Source organism: Anser cygnoides, chromosome 18, assembly GCF_040182565.1.
Source record: "Anser cygnoides isolate HZ-2024a breed goose chromosome 18, Taihu_goose_T2T_genome, whole genome shotgun sequence".
Classification (NCBI taxonomy): domain Eukaryota; kingdom Metazoa; phylum Chordata; class Aves; order Anseriformes; family Anatidae; genus Anser; species Anser cygnoides.
Window position 1 is genome coordinate 8596574 of NC_089890.1, and position 17678 is coordinate 8614251.

The 17678-nt window shown below is 58.8% G+C and overlaps 2 protein-coding genes across 3 annotated transcripts; both read right to left on the reverse strand.

Annotated features, from left to right (window-relative positions):
- Nucleotides 1-4357: 4357 nt before the first annotated feature.
- TRARG1 (trafficking regulator of GLUT4 (SLC2A4) 1) lies at nucleotides 4358-14249 on the reverse strand. 2 transcript variants are annotated; one of them, XM_048074134.2, is made up of 3 exons: nucleotides 13771-14249; nucleotides 9779-9911; nucleotides 4358-9117 (listed from the first exon to the last, which is right to left on the reverse strand). In XM_048074134.2, exons 1-3 carry the CDS (start codon nucleotides 14155-14157, stop codon nucleotides 9089-9091), a joined length of 549 nt encoding a protein of 182 aa, XP_047930091.1. In that variant the 5' UTR covers nucleotides 14158-14249; the 3' UTR covers nucleotides 4358-9088. The 2 variants fall into 2 exon arrangements, with proteins under 2 accessions (XP_047930091.1, XP_047930092.1); XM_048074135.2 differs by having other exon boundaries at nucleotides 4358-9195; nucleotides 13771-14247.
- Nucleotides 14250-15525: 1276 nt separating this feature from the next.
- Nucleotides 15526-17370, reverse strand: BHLHA9 (basic helix-loop-helix family member a9). Its single transcript, XM_013196466.3, has one exon. It carries the CDS (start codon nucleotides 17173-17175, stop codon nucleotides 16483-16485), a length of 693 nt encoding a protein of 230 aa, XP_013051920.3. The 5' UTR covers nucleotides 17176-17370; the 3' UTR covers nucleotides 15526-16482.
- Between the last annotated feature and the right edge of the window lie 308 nt (nucleotides 17371-17678).

Genomic DNA, 17678 nt, shown 5'->3' on the forward strand with positions numbered 1-17678 from the left:
GCTGTGCCGCGAGGGGAGTTCCTCTAGGTCAGGCATGTCTCACCAGCGCTAAATTTACTCTAAAATATTACCGAGATGGGGCGGCTTGTGAGTCAGGCCTATAAAAGCACGCCTCGCTTATGTAAAGAAATGCAGCTTGTGAGGAGGCAGGAGGGCCACCAGCCTCCCGCGGAGGCCATGCGGTGCTGGCGTGTCTGCCCTCCCGAAATAAACGGGGCTCTGCAGGCAGGGATGGCTCCTCCGGGTTGGGTCTGTGCCTGAGAGCAGGGCTGAGGTCTGCAGCCACCTCCCCCTGAGTTTCCGTGCATTTCAGGGAACATAAATAATTTTCCATCTCCGTTCTGGCTCAGAGTTAAATAAATGGAACTGGGGGGATGAATAAGTTCATCTGCTCTTGTCCAGGAATATTCAGCTTGAGCTGTTCTGCTGTGGGAGAGGGAAGGAGCATTGTGAGGGGTGCTGCTGTGGGGATTCTGGTTTTTGGGTCCTTTCTGTTCATTCAGGTCTGTGTGTTTGGCCTTTGAAAGTCCCCACCTCCTAGGCAGCTGTCTGTTTACTAGGTGAACGTCCCTGAGTGCTGGGCTACTGAGCAGCTCCCACCACGGCTCAGCTGCACCCAGGGGTGAGCTCCTCGCCCTGCCCAAGGTGAGGATGCTCCTGGGCTCAGAGGCTGAGCCCTGGCCCCTCTGCGGGCATGGTGCTGACAGCAGCACTGGGAGTGGGACGGGGGGGGGATCCTGTGTGTCCCCCTGCTGCTGGTTCAGCTCCAGGAGCTCCAGCTTATGCCCTCTGTACATGTTGCAATGTGGAAAACAAAATCGAGGTCTAAATAGAGCATCCTTTAAAGATTAAATGTCTTCCCAACGTCCTTTTAATGGTTTGCTGCTGCCCTAGCCCAGCCGCGTCAAACCTGTCAGGGTGCAGGGGGTGAGTTGCCCTCTTTCCTTCTGCTGCCCAGATGAAATTGATGACGCGATCCGTTTGCATCGATCCTCGCTGGGAAGGAGCGTAACATACGGGTTTTAGGGGATTGGACCTCAGACCAAATAATTGGAAGAAAATGCTTTAGAACCAGCAGCCTATAATTAAACCTCTCCAAGGCACGGTGAGATGCAGCGAGCTCAGCAGAAGGAGGCATTTTGCTGTGAAGACTTCCCGTCTTTGTTTCACGCTGTGTGCTATTAAAGCAAACAACCTAACAAGCTTCAGCAACGTTCAGCAGCTCTTGACCAAGAATAGCATCTAACCTTACAGCTAAGCTGGAAACAATGAGGACCATCAGTCTTCACATTTTAGCACATAAACTAGGTAGCTTGGCTCACGGAGAAATCCCCATGACTCTATTTTTGGTAATCTGGAGCTTGCAGGGTGGGAGATTTCATCTTCTGAGGCATCCAGCAGTAACCACCAGAAGGGGAAGGTCCCGATTTAGAGCAGTGCCCTGATCTGCTGAGACAATTCGTACTTAGCTGCGCAAGCTGCCTTTTTCTGTTCTCAGTGGTATGCGTTTTAACCACCGCTCTTGCTACGAAGTTTGTAGAATATGTCATGTCTGATTAAAAAAAATATGAGCTTGGGACGTGATGGAAATGTCTGCCTTGTGCCTGTGGGGTCAGCTAGGCTCCTGGTGGAGAGCCCTGCGCAGATGCACAAGATGATGCTTTGTGGCTCTGCCTGCCTCGGTGGCAGTCTTAATTTGGTCTTAACATCTCCAGCTAATTACCTTTCTGTGAGGGAGAAGACTGGGGTACAATCTGTCTCGTTTGGCCCAGAATGGAGCTCCAAGCCCCTCATGTCTGTGCAGACGAGGGTGATTTAACAGAGCCAGACGTGTTTGTGTGCTGCTCGGACGCCCTTTCGCGCTGCTCCCGCCTGGTTCTGGGGTGGCTGCAGCACCCTGAGCTCTGGCTTGGTCACCCCACAAGCACTGTGCCAAGCCCTTCACTGCACTTCCTGCAGCAGCATCCAGTGTTATGAATGAGAGAGCAAATTCGTTTTCCCTGTGCTTAATTTGTAGCTCCCATGTACAGCAAAGTCATAGAAACCAGATGAAGAACTGGTGACCAACTTTTTATCCCTTGCTTGAACCCCCAAACTCATGCAAATTCATTAGCTAAGACAAACTTAAAGAGGTGAATGGAGAGCCTATAGCGTTTAGTAGAAACCATATGCAACATGGAAATGGGATGTAAACCTCTTGATGTTCCTTGGCATATCTATTATACATGAGCCATCAGAGCAGCGTATTAATAAAACAGGAGGCGAAAGCACTTGGCACTCCCAGCTCTTTAGCGAAACATCAGAGCAGAGGCTGTCAGCCTCAGTCTTTGAAGCCTGGAGCTTGCATCTGCCCAGCTGCTTCAGTGACACGGTCAGGATGCTCGGGGGATGCTCCCATCGAAGGGAGATCTCTCCACTCTCTGCGTGTTGTTGTTTTTTTTTTTTATGCTAGCAAGATTCTCCTCCTCCAGGACAAAAATATCCTCCTTTGCTGCTCAGCCTTCATGCATGCTGGAATTCTTAAGCAGTAAGTGACAAGGCCAACGATGGGGTTAAAGCAACCTCAGACATCAGCGTGCTGAGATGCAAACTCTTTCTGCTCCTCGAAAGCTCTCCCCACTGGGGCTGCTCTGTCCAGCCTTGTGCTGTGCATGAGGCCCTTGGTTTTGCTGAAGAATAAGTGAATGACACTGAATTTTCTAACTGTCTGAGTTGCTTCTCTATCAAAGCAGACAAAGGTGGCTCTTTGGACCTCCCTGGCACCAGGCTCAAGCTTGCAGAGCTTCTGGGCGAGCAGAGGCAGGAAGGGAGGCTGCTTCGTGCCAGGCCCGACCTCGGTGCCAAATGGGATCAGCAGCAGCAGAGGGGAAGGCTGGAGCTGCTTGGCTGTAAGCATTCGTAGGTGGTGATCCCTGAAAACAGAGAGCAGCCTGAGCAGCCAAAATCCTCACCCTGCTACGTGAAGCTGAACATCAGCACTGGTGCAGTGCGAGGGGAGCAGTCAGGAGTGAGAACCAGCAGATGTAGCTAGGCTTGTGGTTTTCAAAGGAATAGGCACACCAAAGAAATAGGGTTAATTTGTTCAGGTGTCAGCAACCCGCAGGGCCCAGTAGGAGGTAGAGAGCGTGCTGGGGAAGGGATGGGGCATGGAGGGGGGGCTGAGCCTGGCTGTGCGGCCTCCTACCGGGCACCCCAAGCCGAGCGTGGGCTCAGGGCGCTGGGCTGTGGCGGATCCAGGGCTAATTATTGTTCCTTTGCTTCCTGAGGTGCATGGGAGGGTAACGGAGCTGTGTTCCCAGCAGTTTACAAACGTTTAGTTTGCACCTTTCTCTTGCTTTGAGTACCAGCAGGGGGGGTGTTCCTTCTCCCCAGCCAAAACTACAGCTTGGTTCCTCAGGAAAGAAAAGGGTATTTATCGTAACGCTGCCTACGAAAATGGCAGGCAGCCCAAAGCTTTCCTGGGCCCCACTGGAGGCTGAGGGGTTTGGGTATGGACCGCAACCACCCCTGCAGCACGGGCACGATGAATCCCGAACCCGGGCTGCGGGAGTGGAAGAGCTGAACCCGTCCCATCGCAGGCACGGTGCTGCAGAGGAGAGCTAGAAGCTAACTCCCCGTGCTGCCAGAGGGATGCTGGGCGGGGTGGTTGTGCACAGATCCTGTGGCAGACCGGCGTGCCCACACACAAGCACCGCCGGTGGGGCGCGAGGTGGGTTACACCTGTGGGTGAGAAGGGAAAGAGCTGCAGCCGATGCTTTCGGTGACGACATGAATCGTCACACCTTGGTTTAAGGGACTTTGACAAGGGGCTTGCTTCTGAGGAGCAGCTTGCATTTAGGCTTTTTTTAGTAGGGACCAAATATTGCTCATTCATGAAATCCATGGTTTTGATCGATAACTCAGGATTTTGAGGAGGTTTGGTATTCATCTGTGTTCTGCCACGCTCGGTCGTGCACCAGAACACAGAACTGCGGTGGCAGGGCCAGCAGTGTGAAGCAGCTCCTGGCTGCTGCTCCCCATCCTCTGTGTGCTGCAGGCAGGGGGGGTTCCTGGTGGCACCGATGTACCTGGTGGCACTGCCCAGTATGGTGGCACACCAGCCAGACACCTCCATGGTGGCTGTGCTCCCCAAGAAGCTCAGCACCACTCCTCTCTGCAGCACCGGGCTGAGCTCTGTCCCTTCTGTTCTCCGACGTGCTGCTGTCTGCTGCCAGCTGCTTGTGTGTGTATTTGCAACCCGCTGCACCCAAATACCCGCTGATCTCCTTCCTCTTGGAGTGAGAAGCGATAATTAAATGGCTAGTTCAAATTTAATTATTTTTTTTTCTTGTATAGACAGAAGAAATAAGTTCAGCTGTGACCATGCATGTTACATTTTAATTTTTTCTCATGCCAAGAAATACAAAGGAAGTATGTCAGGTATACCGCATCGTCCTGCAGGGAAAGAAACACCTATCAGCAAACCCGAGTGCCCAGCCGAAATTCCTGCTGTTCGTGCTGTTTGTGGATCCGACTTTTCCAGCTGGAATTCAGAGGGGCTGAGGCTGTGCGTGAAAGTGGTTACAGCAGTGGGGGGAATGCCCTCGGCGCTGCCACGCACGGATCCTGCCCTGGCACCACTGTGCAGGGTCTGGGAGCGCGTGGCCCCGCATCGGGGCTGCCCTGGGGTACTGCACATTTTCCCTTCCTGGTGCTTCATATCCCACGTGGGTATTTATAGGTTGGAGTTTTGCTACCTACTGGCGTTAGCAAATGCTTTGCAAATATTCCCACTTCGAAAAGGCTGCTTCCCCCCCGCACCCTTTGGCTTGTGCCCAAGCATGGGGGTTTTCAGTCCAAATCTGTCTTCGCCAAAATTAAAGGATGTGCGCGGGAAGAAAACGAACCTTAAATCTGCGATTACTGGAGTGTGGGGCCTGGGCTGTGGCTCTGGGCCGTGGTCAGCAACAAGGTGCAGGGCTGGGGGATTCGAAGAGAAAGCCATGGGACCAGCCCTCAGGGCATGGCCGATGCAGCAAACCAAAAGCAGATCTTTTGCCGCTTTCCTCCCTTTGTGCTAAAATCCCTCTGGTCTCCTCTGCAGGCGTTCCCCAGCCGCGTTGCCGTAACCTAGCTGACCCATACCGCTCTCCGCATCCTCCCAGCTGCTGGAAGGACGATAAGCCTGTCTGCAAATCACTCCTTCAGCCCAGCACGTCCTTCCAGCATCCCCCAGCCCAACAGGGGCTCTGCTGGGCCTCCCCGGGGAGAGGCACCCCAGAGGCTGGGTGCCGGCGGGGTCCCGCAGCTCCGCGCGCCGGCTCCTTCCCGATCCGCGTGGTTCTGTCCCACCAGGACCTCACACTTGTCGATCCCAGCTCCTACTCGGACTCGCTTATAGCCGCGTTTCCCAGCTTCTCCATCTCCTCAGCGTGCCGTCCTCCTACCAGCCGCACTGCGCTGCCAGGTAAGGCTGGGTGGCCACCATGCCGCGGGGAGCTCGCCTCTTCCCTGCTTTGCTGGGGGGAGAAGCTGGCCAGATGCTGAGGATTTCGTGTTTTAGTCGGAAACAGAAAGCTTGATGCTGACGTGTGTGCCTAGGGGAGGCTGCAGCAGGTGGCAATGAGCTGTGACACAAGCGATGGGTCTTGTGAGTGGAGATGAGGAGGAGAAGCCTTTCTGTGATATATTTATTGTGATCGCCCATCCACGCTCTAAAAACAAACTTCGGGAGAGGAGCGGTGGTGCCTGGACGTGCAAAGCAAGGTGCTCGCACTGAATTGGCAAAAAATCGTGAGGGGTGTTTTTGCTTCCTGGTTCAAAGCCCAAAGGAGGAAACTTGGGTCCCAGTGGCCTCAGGGTGGATTCTGCCAGGGTTTTGCTCCTCGTGACGCAACCCCGTGTGAGGTGCCCTCAAGGGCTGGGGCTCATCGGCTTCTTCCTTGGCGCAGCAGGGTGAGACCATGCATGCCCCAGGGAGCAGCTTCCCGAGGGCCTCCTGGCGAAAGCTTCGCAAAGGGTCAGGCTGCAAAGTGCGTCAGGAGGTTGTTGGAGAGCAGGGGAAGAGCCTCCGCGTCCGGCTGGTCCCGAGGAGTTTATTTCTCTGGCGCGACTCAAGGGCGGGATTGCAAGGAAAGGAAATACTTTATGTCAGGAGTGACTGGAGAGCTTTCGGCTGGATCTCAGTGCAGGACAATGCCCAGAAAGGCGTATTCAAGAGTGCAGAGCAGCACAATTGGCTCTAACCAGAAAGAAGATTAAAAAAAAAAAGGAAAGGAGTTGAAGTGTCTTCGGTTTTATTATCTGTAATACCAGGCTGCGAAGCAGTCGCCTCAGCAGCCCGGTGCTCCAGGCTGGGGCAGAAGGCACTAACCCCATGTGGGTGCGTGCACCAGATCATCACCGTGGGTGTTTCGGGTGTTGAATTTTAGTGCCTCTGCTGCTCCTGGCTTCTCTGGACAGGGACTTTTCCAGCCAGGGACTTCTCCAGCCCAGCTCCGTGCGGCCGCTCACCGTCTCCTGCCTGCGCCAGGGCTCCCAGCCCGGCCTGAAATGCAGTGTGCGCGTGTGGTTGTACAGATCCCTTTGGAAACATCAGATTCCAAGGAATTATGCATTCACTCCTATTTATATTGATGAGGAGAAAGAAAAAACATTGTCTTTTCTGAGCTGCTCATGCACGTGACTCGGAGCAACTTTGCCATCTGTGCCTTTAGCAGAGCACAACGCCGAGCCGCCGCGTGCGGGGCTGCGGGGCTTCGTCGTTAGCCGTAGGAGAGAAGGTCGGGCTCTTTAGAGGAAAGGCTTTATGTAATGATAAAAATAGCTTTCAAATCCTTCATTTGGTGCTCCCAAGTGCTGTAGCTTTTCCCTGGATACCAGCCTGTCCTGTCCTCAGGGGATCCCTCCTGGCTTTGCCATAACGCTGGCTGTCAGTGGCTCAGGACAAAGCTGCACCTCAGCCAGCCAGCAGCGTTCGGGTTCAGGGCTTAAGAAGGAAACTTTTTGGCGATCTGATGGACAGACGCAGCATCCACAGCTCATCCATAAGATGAGGGGTTTAGTCTCAAAGGGAAGGCTTCTGGTGAGAGCGGGGACAAGAGCAGAAACCACGGAGCACCCTGACGGACGCGGCACCAGGCTGAGCACAAAGCTTTCCCTAGCACCAAGGGCAGAAAACAGAAGTGCTAAAGGAAGGTAGTGAATTTGGTCCATTTTCAGAAGCTTGTAGTTTCTAATAAAGCACAGGCAAAGGGGCGGATGGGGAGGCAGCCCAAGAAAGTGCTGTAGTAACATGCTATTGCTCTGAGTCCCTGGAACCCCTTTGAACTTAGAGGAAAACATTAGCAGTGTGTCCAGGGGATTTGGCTCCCCTATCCCCTAGGTCCAAAGAACATCTAGCCAGAGAAAACTCTGTAATGAGGAGCAATCAAACAGGAGAATGTTCCCAGCTATGCCCCTGGGGCACTGCAGACCGAGGATTTACAGCCTGCAGCTCTCCGTGCTGCCTCCCTGCGTGCCCCTTGTGCTCACCAGCTTGGAAGGGACGAGGGTGCCAGGATGCTGGGAGGTTTCTCCTGGCACACCTTGCTGTGCTGTGTAGCAATTCCCCATGCAGGCAAAGCCCTTGGACGTGCTGGGTTTGGTCTGAGGTTTTTCCAGATTAACTCAGGGAGCAGGGGAAAACAATTCGTGCCCCAGGACAGGCCGGGGGTGCAGCTCCCGGTTGTGTAATCGTACCAGCAAAGTTTTGCTAAAAAGAGGCTCAGCTAACACGGAGCCAGTGGATATGGCCAGGAGCCATCTACAGAGCCTGGGTACAACGACAGGAGGTGAGACCTTGCATAGTCTGGGTGGCAAATACAGTACCAGAGCCTGTGCCAGCCCGCGGCAGGGACGGGCGGGAGGTGGGGATGGGGACGGCAGAGGGGGCCGCGCATCGTGGAAGACTTGGCAGGGCACGGGGGGGCCCAGGCAGATCAGGAGGAGCAAAAAAAGTCATTGTTCTTTACATGTCGTTAAATACAAAACGTTAAAAAATAATACCGTTTGTGGAACCGGCCCCAGCCAGCTCCAGGGATGCTGGAGATGTTCAGAGACGCAGAAGGGCGCGGGAGGGGGAAAGAGAGGAGCAGGGATCCTAAACCCCTCTGCACCTCTGAAAATCTCCTGGTAGGTCATCAGCTGAAGCCCAGCGGGGTGAGGGGAGATGAGCACAGACGACAACGGGGTCTGGATCGGCTGCAGCTTTTGGCTGATGGGCAGGACAGGACATAAATGTTCGAGCGGATAGCATGGGCTCTCCGTGCCTCAGTGCCGCTGCTGCAGATTAACCAGGCTCTTTCCTCAGCGCCACGAGCATTAACCTCGCTTCAGGTGCCCAGAGAGAGAAATGTGTGGTTGCACGGAGAAAGCATGTTTCCTTCCATTAAAATCCCCACCGTGGGGCCGGCTGAGGAGGAGCCTGGCGTTCTGCTGCGGCAGCATCCTGCTCTGCCGGCTCCGACATCTGCTGCAAGTGACAAAAGAGCTTGTAGGAACAGACGTGGAGAGCATTCCCAAAGGCATGCAAATGGTCATTGTCTCTTTTTTTTTTGTTGTTTTTTTCATCAAAAATACAAAAGCAACCCCCACACTCTCCAGCTCCTGTGGCTGTGATCTGCCCTGAGCGGAGCTGGGCTCCCACAGCTCGGTTTTCCTCCTGCCCCCATCAGCTCTCCGCTCCCGATGGCAGTTTGAGCTTTTGTTTTTTTTTGTCGTAGAGACAGATAACGTAGTGATTTAAAAACCAACAACCCCCCCAAAAACACAGTCGCTTGTGCCAAAATTCTTAGAGGGGATTCCTCAAAGTGTCCTGGTCCGTCCTTAGGTTTTCTTTAAAATAAGCTTCGTTCCCGAAACTCCCTCCTTGCCCTTCGCCAGGAGTTGTCTCCCCGCTCCGTCAGTTTTGCTGGAGGGGAATGAGGTAGTGGGTTTCCCCCTTCTCCTCTCCACTCGGCACCCGAAGCTCTTCCCCATCCCTCCTCGTGATGTTTTCGTCCCAGCCCTCGTCCAGGCTCGTTCCCAGGGGCGGCGGAGCAGAAGCGCGCGTTCCTCCAGGGCGGCCCCCCTACGCTGTGACAAGTTTTTGTTGTGAGGCTGTAAGTAAAAACCCCAAAAGGAGAGTTGTCTTCCTCCTCTTCGAGGTATTTGCATGCTAAAATGTCTTCTAGGAAACTGTAAAATAAAGAGAGGCTTAGGGCAGCTTCCAGCAGTCACAGAGATGTCCCCGATGCTCTTGGCTCGGGCTTTGGGTTCGAGCGGCCGAGAGCCGAGGTTCCCGTTTGCCCAAGCAGCACTGCCAGCGGCCCTGCTGCTCTTGGCAGGTGGCTTTGTGTCGGGGAAGGTCCTCAAACACTGGGGGACTGCACCCCTGGGCAGGCTGGATCCATTCGCTTTCACCCCACTACACGCTTCCAAACCCACCGCAGCCTTGCCAAGGCTTCGGGTTTTAGCCTCTTGCCTGGGAGATCTCCTACAGACACCGGTTATGGGGCAGCTCTGGGGGGGATTTCTCCTCCTGGTCACCTACACAGTGTGTATTGCTACCACAAGCAACCCGTTCTCCGAGGTATTTTGCACACACGGGTGATGGTGGTGGTGGTCCCATGGGGGACCTCAGTGCCCTTAGGCTGAGGTTGGGGTGGGAACGGGGCGTCCTACAGGCAGGGCTGCCCTATAAGCTGCTGGGGACAGCACCCAAGGCACCACGTGGGGTCCCTGCTTGAGCTGGACAGGCAAAAAGGGAAGGAGATGTTACCTCTGATGCTGAGTGAAACGTAGAGCACGATGATGATGGTCCCCAGGACGATGGAGACGATGCTGAGCAGGCGGGCCATGCGGCCGAGGCGCCGCGCTCCGTCCATGTCCCCCTGCTGCCCGCTGTTCCTCGACTGGGGGGAAGCACAGAGAGGGGCTCCTGAGAACGGTGCCGGGGCGATGCTCTGGCTGCAGTCCCCAAAATGAGAGCGACTGTGTCAGCAGGGGCCTGGGCTCCTGTCTCTGACAGTTTGGTGCCCTGGGGTGGCCCCGCGGGGATGCTTCCGTAGGCAGGAGCTGGATGGGACGGGGTCTGCCTGGTGTCGGAGGGACTAAGAGTGTGTGGGACCTCCTGTCCCACTGCCCAGCCCCAGCCCTCTCTGGCTCTTTTACGGGGAAAAAAAATGCTGAGATTCTGGAATTCCCAAAAGCAATTCACTTACAGGGGGCTCTGATCGGGGGCTGTGTCCCCCAGGGGTGCTGCTGCATTGCTGCAGCTCGCGTGCAGGAGCACATCCAGCAGGCACCAGCATCGTGATGGGAGGTCCCCAAGGGACAAAGTGCTGCGGCTGCTGGCTTTGGGAACGAGCTGTCAGTGTGGGGGCGAGGCTGGAGCCCCCCAGCAGCAGGAGCCCTGCAGCCAGGAGCCCTGGCTCTGGGATGTGGCCGCTAAAATCAGCGAAGCTCCGCATGGAGAAGCTAGCTCAAGAGTTAAAGGTGGAAGGGTATTAAACAATCCCCCTCTCCTTTCTAAAAACGCATCTCTGAGATGCAGTGCCCCACAAAAGGTGCCCTCTCACATTTAAAACAGAAGGAAATGAAGGGCTGGGAGGCTCAGCACAGCTCCAGCGCCACGTCCTGAGCAGGGTTAGGGTTAGGGTTAACGCAGGCAGCTGCAGCCCCGTGGATGTCCGGCTGTGCTAACACATCCCAGGCAGAGCCATTTCCCCAGCACTGACGCTGGCTTAGCTCACGACCTCCTTTCTTTCGGTCTCTACAGCACCTTTGGCAATGTCAAAAATCAGTGGTACGCAGCCAGGGGCCTTTTTGTGTCATAGAACAGGAGGTGACAAAATGAAGCTCCATGGGGTGGTGCTGAGCTGGGGGAGAGTAGGGAAGCACGGGGATTGACAGGGTCCCTGCACTGCTCCCTGACAGCTCCTTCCATTTGGGATTTTTATAGGCTCAGATGTTTGCAACCAAGTGTAATATTTTTGCAGGGTGTGGGTTAGATTGCGGTGGAACACATTTGCAATTTTAGCTGTCTTCCAAGCAAAATATATGGGCTAACAAATTCAACATATTTATCGCCGCAGCTTCTGGAAGTGTTTACTGATCATTTATCCTGAACAATTACGAAAAATACATCAGCACTGGCACGGCGTGTTTAGCCAGCATTTGTTACTGTACATATATTATTCATCGGCGTGGAACAGTTTGATTATAGCTGCCTGGTATCACTGATGCTAACATTTTCTTTCTACATGAAAACACGAATATTTTGTTTATTAATCAAGACTGGAAGAGGCAGAATAGCTCCGAAATGCCTGGGGGCTGGGGCAGCATGCCACGGGGGTGCCGAGCTCCGCGTTTTGGGCACGGAGACATGAGTCCAGGTGGCTCAGAAGAGCCACTGATCGTCCCTGCCTTCGTCCTGTCCCCTGCTCAGAGGGCATTCTCCTAACAGCTAGCCCCAGCGGTCTCGTTGCAGATGAAGGCGGTTACTTTTCTGTAAATTCTGGGACTTTTCCTAGTCCCAGGACAAAGGCAACCAACCTGGCACAGCCTCTTCCCGCAGCCCTTCACAATTTAGGAACTGGCTTTGGATGCATTCCGCTGACCACCCCCAGTTATTCAGAACAAATCACTAATCCTCGATGCTTAAATTGTGTTGAAAACCCACTCCGGGCGAGGTACAAGCCAACATCAGACGCAGATCTATGGAGGCACCATTTAAAGGAGGAACGTGGGGCTTGGCTTCTCCCACGTCGCTCCGTACCCACCGCACTTACACCCCTGGGAGCTGCCAGGCCCTCGCTTTGTCAATAAAACGCACCCAAAGGGGAGGTGGAAGACCCTCCACGTTGCTCTTTTCCATGACACCAGTGTAAGCAGGAACAGGCTGGGGGCCGGAGCAGAATTTTTTCCCCACCCCTGGCCATGGGCCCTGGGGGGATCCAAGAGCAGGGCCTGAAAAATGATTTATGAGACACCAAATCCAACAGCCTTCATTTGCTTCCCTCCCCGGTTGCCGCTTAGTGCCCAGAAAAGCTTTCCTGTGCAAAAAGCGTTGACTTAGAAAAACACAGTCGTGGAGCCGGAGGAAAGCCAGCACGTCGCGGGGAGGCTGCCTGCCTCCCCCAGCAGGGCTGCCAGCGAGGCACGGGGACAGTGGTGAACACCCAGGTCCCGATTTGCAGGTGGTGGGACACCCCCGTCCTGTATCCCAGGGGGGCACCGGGGCCTGCGGGAGCTTCGACCGTGGCTGGGAACTGGATTTGTGCCTGGTGTGAGCAGGTGGACCCCCAGCTGACGTGCTGAGAGCTGCTGTGGCTGCAGGAGCACCAGGGAGATGTTTCCAGCAGGGAAATGGGGACCCCATGGGGCTGGTGGAAATGGGGGGGCCACGAGCTGCACAGGGTGGCAGCGGGTGGATGTCCCAGGGGGGCTGGAAGCAGCCGATCCTCCCCCAGCCCTGCGTCAGCACCGGGCGGTGGGGCTCGAGGGCCTCAGCTCTCATCTCCCCCTTTGCTCGTCCCCTCCAGGGGCTCATGCGGCCCAGGAGGCACATCCCCGCCCCGCTGGGGGTTCTAGCCTCGCGGGGAGGAGGATTTATTTTGCCTGAAAGCTAATGGGGTTGGAAAATCCCCCTGAGAGCCCCCGCCGGCCGCTCTCCCTCTCGCCCAGCCGGACGAGGCCGCCCAGCTTCCCCGCGCGCTGCCTGGGCGGCCGCCACCACACAGCTGCACCGTGCAGATGGCAGCTGGTAAAAATGGTGATTCTGCCTCAAAATGGAAACTGGTCTCTCTGGAGGGCTTTCTGCAGCACCTGCCACCGACTCCTCAAGTTGTTGCTGGTTTTTGGGAAGCGCTGTGTCCCCCCCCTCCCCCTTGTGTTTTGGTGTGGTGAGCAGGCAAGTGCTCGCCCTGAGCTGATTTTCAAAGGAAAGCTTTGCCTCGGTGGCGAATGAAGGGTGTAAAAGGTGCCAGGGGGTGTAAAGCAGTGGGTAAGGGGGTGGCCGTGCCTACGAGGCTCTGCTGAGATGGGTGGGAGGCTGCCTGCTTGCATTCTCCCCAGCTCCGATGTCGGTGCGCGAGCTGAGCTGTGGGGGATATTTAATGGGGATTTTTTTTCTTTAGGACAAGTGCAGGAGCTGCAGGCACAGCCCGTCCCTTTGGAGTGCCTGGGAGCGGGAGCGAGCTCCCAGCTGGGGTCTCCCCAGTGCTGCGGGGCTGGGCTGCGAGGTGCGGGGGCAGAGCCCTCACCCGTGCTTCGCCTCGCTGCTCCGTCCCAGCCGGGAACCAGGCTGTGGGCTGCCTGGCACCACCGGGAGAGGAGCAGTGCTCCGCGGGGACACAGGGGCTTGGTGTGCCCTGCCACGGCTGTGACCTCATCCCGCATCCCACAGCATCCTATATCCCGCATCCCACACCATCCTGCCTCCCACAGCATCCCTTATCCTACATCCCACCTCATCCCGCATCGCCCTGCATCCCACGGCATCCCGCAGCATCCCGTATCCCACATCGCCCCACATCCTGCCTCCCACCTCATCCCGCCTCCCACCTCCTCCCACAGCCCCCCTCATCCCACACCCTGCATCCCGCCTCATTCCACACCCCACACCATCCCGTACCCTACCTCCCGCCTCACCCTACATCCCGCATCATCCCGTATCCTGCAGCCCGGGCTGCCCCCGCCCCATCCCGCCGCTTGCTGTCCCGGAGAGCCCCGAGCAGCCCCCCCCAGCACCCCCCGTGGCTCGGGGCTCACCATGATGGAGAAGACGAGGGCCACCACGTTGATGGGCCAGACGGGGCAGAAGCAGGAGAAGATGGCGAGCACCAGGTAGTCCCGCGGGCGGCCCTGCTCGGGCGGCGCCGTGCTGGTGCCGGTGGAGGAGGCTCTGCCCAGGCTGAGCCGCGACGGCGACAGCGGGGCCGCGTCCAGGTGCCCGACGGACACCGACTTGTAGCCGAGCCCGTGCCCGTTGCGCTCCGCCTCGCCGGCCAGAGCCGCCGTGAAGGATTTGGAGCCTCGGAGCCCTTCGGTAGCCGCCAGCAGCTTCTCGGTCTCCTGGAGCCGGGAGGGCAGCGCCGAGCCCGAACCCGAACCCGAGCCCGAGCCCGAGCCCGGGGGCGCGGCGGTGCCGCTCGCCATGGCCCGGCCCGGCCCGGCCCGGCCCGACGGAGCGGGCTCCGAGCGCTCCCCGCCGCCGCCGCTCTGCGCTCGGGGCTCGCCGCCCCCCCGGGGAGGCCGTGCCGGGGGTGGGGCCAGCACGGCTCGGCCCCCGGGGCAGGAGCGGGGGATGCGCAACGCCCCCAAAAGCCCCGGGGAGGGGGGGGTGGGGGGGTGGGACCGGGGGGTTGGGGGGGGCCGGGGGGGTGGGGGGGGGCTCGTCGGGCTGCGGGGAGGGTGCGGGGGGGGGGCTGAGGGGGTGGGGTGGGGTGGGGGGGGGGGGATGGGGGGGTTGGGGAGGGGTGGGGGGGGTTGGGAGGGATGGGGGGGGTTGGGGGGGGTGGGATGGGGGGGTGGGATGGGGAGGGGTGGGATGGGACTGGGAGGGATGGGGTGGGGTGGGGTGGGATGGGATGGGGTGGGGTGGGGTGGGATAGGGGGAGAGATGGGATGGGGAGAGGTGGGATCGGACGGGATGCGATGGGACGGGATTAGAGGCTGGACTAGGTGATGATCTTGGGGGTCTCCTCCTACCTAGGTGATTCTGGGATTCTGGGATGGGGTCGGGTGGGGTGGGATCGGGGGGATTTAGGGGGGAATCCCCCCGTGTCCTCCCTCCCCTCCGCCGTGATTCCAGCCCCCCCTCCCCCCCTCGGAGCCCGCTCGGCCTCGCCCCCGGGCTTTCAGGACGCGGTGCTGGGGACGGGCGGAGGAGGTGGGGGGGTCCCCAGCGGTGCCCCCCTGCAGACCCAGCTGGGGGACAGCGGTGTCGGGACTGGGACGAAAGCAGGAGCCAGGACCCGCAGGGTGCCGGCGCAGGGGGGGGGCGCGTCCTGGAAAGCGGAGCGCAGCCCCCAGGGGGGCGGCGGTGTGCTGGGGGGGGGGCCGGGAGTTGGACCGCAAGCACCCGGCTGGGCTCCAGCGGCTCTCTTCGGTTCTGATTTTTTCCTCTCCGGCTCGCCAGGGATTTATTTCCCAGGCGGTGAGTGCCATCTGCGGGCGCACCCAGCGCCCTCCGCCTGCTCCAGCCCGGCGGGGGGGGGGTCCCAGCGCCTCTCCCACCCCACAGCCTGGAGAGAGGCCTGCGTGTCCTAACCGAGAACCCAAGAGCAATGCAGGGATGCTGCTTCGGGGGTCTCGAGGCCTTTTTTCCCCCGCTCCTGCTTTTTCGGGCATCTGTTTCCACCTGTCTTGCTTTAACACCGAAGTGGGGGGGGGGAGGGGGGAAACTGGAAACACGAATTTGGGTGGAGAGGGGTTCGTGCAGGGTTATGGCCGGTTTTCGCTTCGTTGCCCCGTGGTGTTCCTGGGCGTGCGATGAGAGCTGACAGGGGCAGAGCAGGGGGAGCTGGTGCAGGGGGAGCCTCACCCCATGGGGGAGCCTCACCCCATGGCGGAGCCGCCCAGCACCAGGGTGCTGCAGGTGGGAGAAGCAGGATTCCGTCAGCAGCCGTCGCTGCAGGCCCCTCCTGGGAAGGGGAACCTCCTGGAGATGCAAGCCAAGATGTCTCACACCGTCAGCACTTTGAGAGGCTCCTTCGCTGAGCGGAGAGCTCTCCCTCCTGGCTGCTGGGAGCTTTCCTCTGCTGGGCTCATTTCCCAGCTCCCCCACCCCGCGCTGGGACTGAGAGAGGAAGAGGAGGAGGAGGAGGAAGCCTGGCACTCGGGGAGCACAGGGCTGAGCCCCCCTTTCCTCCTGGCTGGGCTGACCGGGAGCGCGGTCCCAGACCGTCCCACGGGAGCCACTTTGCAGTCGTCAGGAGGCAGCGTGGGGTTTATGAGCTCCTTGACCTCTCCTGCAGATCTGCCCGGGCACCAATATGTGCACCGATGGGCTTAGCATTAAAGGTACAACCGAGTGACCCTTTCCCAGCTCCTGCTCCCCCGCTCCATCAGCCGGAGCCAGAGCTGTCCCCCAGCCAGCAGCCTCACTGCGATCCGCGCGGCCCATCTGTCCATCTCACGCGCATTAACAGGCAGCGCCCCGACGCTGGGCTTTTGACTCGTGTTTTCTCACAAAGCAAGCAAGAGAGAATAAATAACCGTGACAACTTGCAGCAGGGAAACCTCACGACAAAGAAACACAGAGACTCCTCGAGCGGAAAACAAAGCTCTCCACGTCCCCCAGCTCTGAGCTCTCCTGCAGAGCAGCGAGCGCAGCCGGGCACCGCGCCGTGCGCTGGGCTCACAGCACCGCGCCGAGCCCCGTGTCCCACCTCTCTCCTGCCCAGGTCCCTTCCCGCTGCCCCGTTTGTCACTCGGCTGCGTTACCTTCCTGGCACCGTCTCGCCTTCCCAGCCTGAAGGGTCAGTGGATGGGGAGGCGCTGGTAGCCTGAGCTCTGGAACCCCCCCAGCTGCCAGGGGAGCGGTGCCGCTGGGGGGGCTCGCAGGCTGCCCGTGTGTTTGTGCTGGCAGCTGCTCCGGAGACCAAGCTGGTGGCTCCCGACGGGATAAAATGCATTGCTGGCTGCCGGGCGATCCTCCTTCGGGCTCTCGTGGTGCTGGAGCTGGCTCTCGGGGGGATATCCCCCATAGCCTGCGGCACCAGGGAGCCGGGGGCGGCCGTCCCTCGCGCCCTGCCCGCGGCACTCGGAGTGGGCGCAGGGCCAGCAGCGCGCGGCGCCGTGCAGGGACAGGGACAGAGCCGTGATCCGGCTGATGGCTCGCCGGAGGGTGGCGATTTTGGAGAGCCTCTTGCCGCTGAGGTCGTGCTTGAGGGCCAGCCGCAGGGCGTTGAAGGCTTGGTTGTAGTCCAGGATCCTCTTGCGCTCTCGGACGTTGGCAGCCATCCTCCTGGCCTTGGAGCGCGCCGGCCTGCTCCTCTTCCTCACCTTCATCTCTTCAGCCTCCCCCAGGTGGGCGGCTGCTTCCCCCCCCTTGGGGTCCCACAGGTCCTGCCCGCGGCACACCTGGGGTGCAGCCCCCCTTTCCAGCTCCCCTTCCAAGCCGTCGGGGGATCCCCACCGTGCCACACCGCTCCCCACGGCTGCTCGGGACATGGCTGAGGCTTGTGGGGACGGGGCGAGGTGCTGCTGCGGTCCTGCCTCCCGCGAGGCTGGCAGACACTCCTCCGGGGTCACGCAGCCTCCCCTAAAAACCCCAGCTCATCACGTGGCTCCGTCCCAGCCCCTCCACACCTTCCCCCAGGTGTGCTGCCCTGGGGACACCGGCCTGCCCTGCGGGGACACGGCGGTGCCAGGACGGAGCAGGGACACCGGTACCGGGTCCACGGGGTTTGCAGTGGGAACGGGGGGCAGCCAGCTAAAGGCTACATTTTACTGCTCCCGGGTCCTAGAGGAGAAGCAGGGCTCTCAAGCACACCTAGCAGGGGTTGCTTTAGTTGCTGCGGGGGGGTTTGGGCCCTGCAGGAGCTCCCCACATCGCTCTGCCCTCTCTGCGGGGCAGCTCGGCCTGGGCTGGGTCAATCCTAAGCTCACTTGGTGCTTTGGGGCAGAGCCCGCGGGCATCACGGCCCTGGCACGGGGCTCGGGGGCTTCTCAAC

Excerpts from the sequence above, each read along its gene's own strand:
- BHLHA9 (XM_013196466.3), bottom strand. The coding sequence starts at position 17,175 with ATGTCCCGAGCAGCCGTGGGGAGCGGTGTGGCACGGTGGGGATCCCCC.
- TRARG1 (XM_048074134.2), bottom strand. The coding sequence starts at position 14,157 with ATGGCGAGCGGCACCGCCGCGCCCCCGGGCTCGGGCTCGGGCTCGGGT. Across the intron at positions 9,912-13,770 it reads CCCTCGTCTTCTCCATCATG|TCGAGGAACAGCGGGCAGCA; the intron begins GTGAGCCCCGAG and ends GCTTCCCCCCAG. Across the intron at positions 9,118-9,778 it reads CGTTTCACTCAGCATCAGAG|CCTCACAACAAAAACTTGTC; the intron begins GTAACATCTCCT and ends TTTTACTTACAG.